The sequence below is a fragment of the Sinocyclocheilus grahami genome, unplaced genomic scaffold (assembly GCF_001515645.1).
Source record: "Sinocyclocheilus grahami isolate Dianchi unplaced genomic scaffold, SAMN03320097.WGS_v1.1 scaffold127.1, whole genome shotgun sequence".
Lineage (NCBI taxonomy): Eukaryota > Metazoa > Chordata > Actinopteri > Cypriniformes > Cyprinidae > Sinocyclocheilus > Sinocyclocheilus grahami.
In genome coordinates, this window is record NW_015505306.1 from 588,275 (window position 1) to 591,539 (window position 3,265).

A 3,265-nucleotide genomic window follows, 5' to 3' on the forward strand; every position below is an offset into this window, starting at 1 on the left:
CAATGTTTTTGGTTTTATGTCAATGTTTTATGATACATTATATACAGTATTATATTTGTTTTAACTGTATAAATTTGCAGTTTAAATAATATTCATGAAAAATTTAATGAAATTTAAAAAAAATTATAAATCATTATTCAGCAAAAAAGAATAGAATAAATAAAAGCACATGTTTTTGGAAAGTATGTATAAGGTGTCAATTATAAGTAAGTACTGTGTCAAAGCTTATAATAGCACCAATTGAATCAACACAAACAACATTTCTGAGGAAAAATATTAATTATAAGTAAGCGTACAATTATTCTAAGTTAGATCAACTATTGTATGCTGTTGCCGTTTGGCAACATATCATAAAGTACCTTAAAATAAAAAAAATTTCAATTTTTTTTTACAGCGCTTCAAGTTAAGCCAGTCTTAGAAAAGAAAAAGATTCAAATATTTTTTTTCTCTATAGGTCTGTCATAATGCGTGCGGTATGTGTAAAAATTTGTTTTATTATAAAAAGTAAAACAGGTTTACGACTTGTTCAGTCATAAACTGAACACGTTCCACAGGCATTTTATGAACAGAAATTAAATAAGTATCAGTATGAAATATGTAGTAAGTATAATATCAAAAGTCAAAATCCAAAGCTTATTTGGATTTTACAAAATTATCCTTAAAATACAGTATCCTGAACAGGGACATTTCTTTTTTTGCTGAGTTTGTGTAGCATTTAGCTTAGCACAGCATACATGAACGCTATGGCAAATTTGTCAGTGTGTGTCTCTGTGTGGATAAACAAGCTCTTATTTTGTAGGTGTATGTATGTGCGTTTGTGTATGTGTAGCACCCGGACCACTCTCTGTTGTGGATAAATGACCCCATTATAGTTACACTGGGGGGGTCATCTATCAGCTCAACTTGGCCCCTTTGCGCTCAGACACTGTCTGCAAGGAGACAGACACTACACTGCTTCAGTGCCTCAGCATTTGTGTGTGTGTGTGTCTGAGCTTTTACCTTGCGTGTAAATAACACACACTGCTTTTAGAAGTTTTATTTTTATAAATGTATATTAGCTGATTTGTTTTATTCACTTTTTGTGAATTAAATCATTTTCTTAATTTGTTATAAATTTTGTCTCAATTTTGTTAATATTAGTTTTATAATTATTATTTTTTTAAGTATAAACTTCTTTAAATGTTGTTACGTTTATGGTTAAAACAAGAAAGAATAATTGCCTAGAAGTTTACACAGCTTATAACTGAAAAACAAGATATACACTACCTTTGAAACGTCTGGGGTCGGTGAGATTTTTTTCTTCTAAAAAAAAAAAAACCCCAAACAATCAAAAAGATTGTGAAACTTGTTTTTTCAACAAAGACGCATTAATTTGATACAAACTAACAGTAAAGACTTTTACAAACCAAACCAAAAAATTGTAATTACATTATGAAGGATCATGTGACTTGCCATCATAATATATTACAATAAAAACAGTTATTTTAAATAATAATAATATTTCACAGTATTACAATTTTATTGTATTTTTGGTCAAATAAATGCAGCCTTGTTGAGCATAAAGGACTTCTTTCAAAAACATTAAAAGATCTTAAGGACCCCAAGCTTTTGCACTGTATTTTATAATCTCTGAAAATAATTTATAATAATATTTGTTACACAAATGTGCTTTTCAAGTAAATTTGTCTAGTTTTAAATATGTTCAGAATTTTAAAAAAGAGGCAAAAATACTGATTTAGAAGATTTTTTTGGCAGTATAGAGGAGAATTGATTTGATGTATGGTGATGCTACTCTGTGGATGTGTCCTGCTTTGCAAACCAGCTTGCCAGTCTTTCCCCATTGCACCCTGGGAGCTCATTACAGGTGCCTCTGAGCTTGTGAAACACGCCAGGATGTTGTTGTGTGAATCCTCTTCATTAAATACTACAAAACAACCACCGCAATGACAGAGAAACATCTGACAAGAAATCCACAGATGTGCGTTTCACCGTTACTGTATATGTTATAGTGAGGCAGACTGGTTTGTTCTGTATAATTGTTAGCGTCTCAGTCTGTTTGTAGAGACACATCAATAGAGACTTGTTTGTCTTGTGAGGGATTTTCCTATCAGTATGTTGCTGTTTTTCCCATCATTACACAAACAGAGAATTAGGTACTTTTTATCTGCTTTACTTTCTCACACTGAGCTGGAGCTGTGATGTCATATCCTGTGAGTGTTTTTGGGTATAAACTTGCGAGGTTTAGTTGCAGTTTACTCCGGTTGGAGGAATTTGCACTTGGTTTCTCCTTGTGAGTAAGTAATGTCTGCCTTTTACATCATGCCATTTAAAATGCTGGAAATCTCACTCTCTCTCTCTGTGTCATTTAGAGCCGTAGTCCACGTCACTCCCAGTCCACTCAGTCGGGTTTGGCAGACCAGGCGTCTAAACTGTCCTTCGCATCTGCTGAGTCTCTGGAGACCATGTCTGAGGCCGACATGCCGCTGGGCTTCAACCGCATGAACCGTTTCCGTCAGAGCCTCCCACTCTCCCGCTCTGCAAGCCAGAATAAACTACGCTCTCCAGGTAACATATACACACTGGCCTCATCTGAGTATCAGTCTACTGCTCTCAGTAAATTACTCTCTTTACCTGACACTCAAAAGACTAATACGCTTATGCCCACATAAACACAAGAATAAGTTAGCAACTTTACTAGAGCCAGTGCTGTGGTGTAGCAGTAGCATTCATGATCACAACTCACAGGTGCTCCAATGGTTACGCAGATTTGAGTCATACCTACAGCTTTTATTTTTGAAAACAAATTAATACTTTTATTTAGCAAAGATGTGTATACATATAAATTGATCAAAAGTGACAGTAAAAACATTAATTACGTTACAAAAGATTTTGAAATAAATGCTGTTCTTTTGAACTTTCTATTCATCAAAGAATCCTGAAAAAGTGTCACTCTGTCCACAAAAATATTAAACAGCACTTTTCAACTGAAACATTTTCAACAGTGATAATAAGAAATGTTTCTTAATGGTCCCCTGAAGTGCCTTGAAACATGCAGCGTTATTCTATGTGGTGACGTAATTTCAACTGAAACAGGAAGACAAGGCGGGACATATCAAGCAGCCCCGCCCCCTTTTTAAATTAGCCAATAGCGTTATGTTTATATCTGCACGGGTAAGAGCAATTGAGCTCGGTAAAGCCGGATTTGACAGCCACAGTCTAATAGATTCAATATGAAACTCTTAGTAAAACAAAATAGTGATCATAA

The 3,265-nt window shown here is 34.2% G+C and overlaps 1 protein-coding gene across 1 annotated transcript in view; it reads left to right on the plus strand.

Moving 5' to 3' along the window:
• LOC107590425 (SRC kinase signaling inhibitor 1-like) overlaps positions 1–3,265 on the plus strand; it is a 124,087-nt gene that overhangs the window by 92,286 nt on the left and 28,536 nt on the right. The window contains exon 5 of the mRNA XM_016279170.1: positions 2,370–2,565. Coding sequence (XP_016134656.1) covers positions 2,370–2,565 — 196 coding nt within the window. The remainder of the gene's footprint in view (positions 1–2,369; positions 2,566–3,265) is intronic.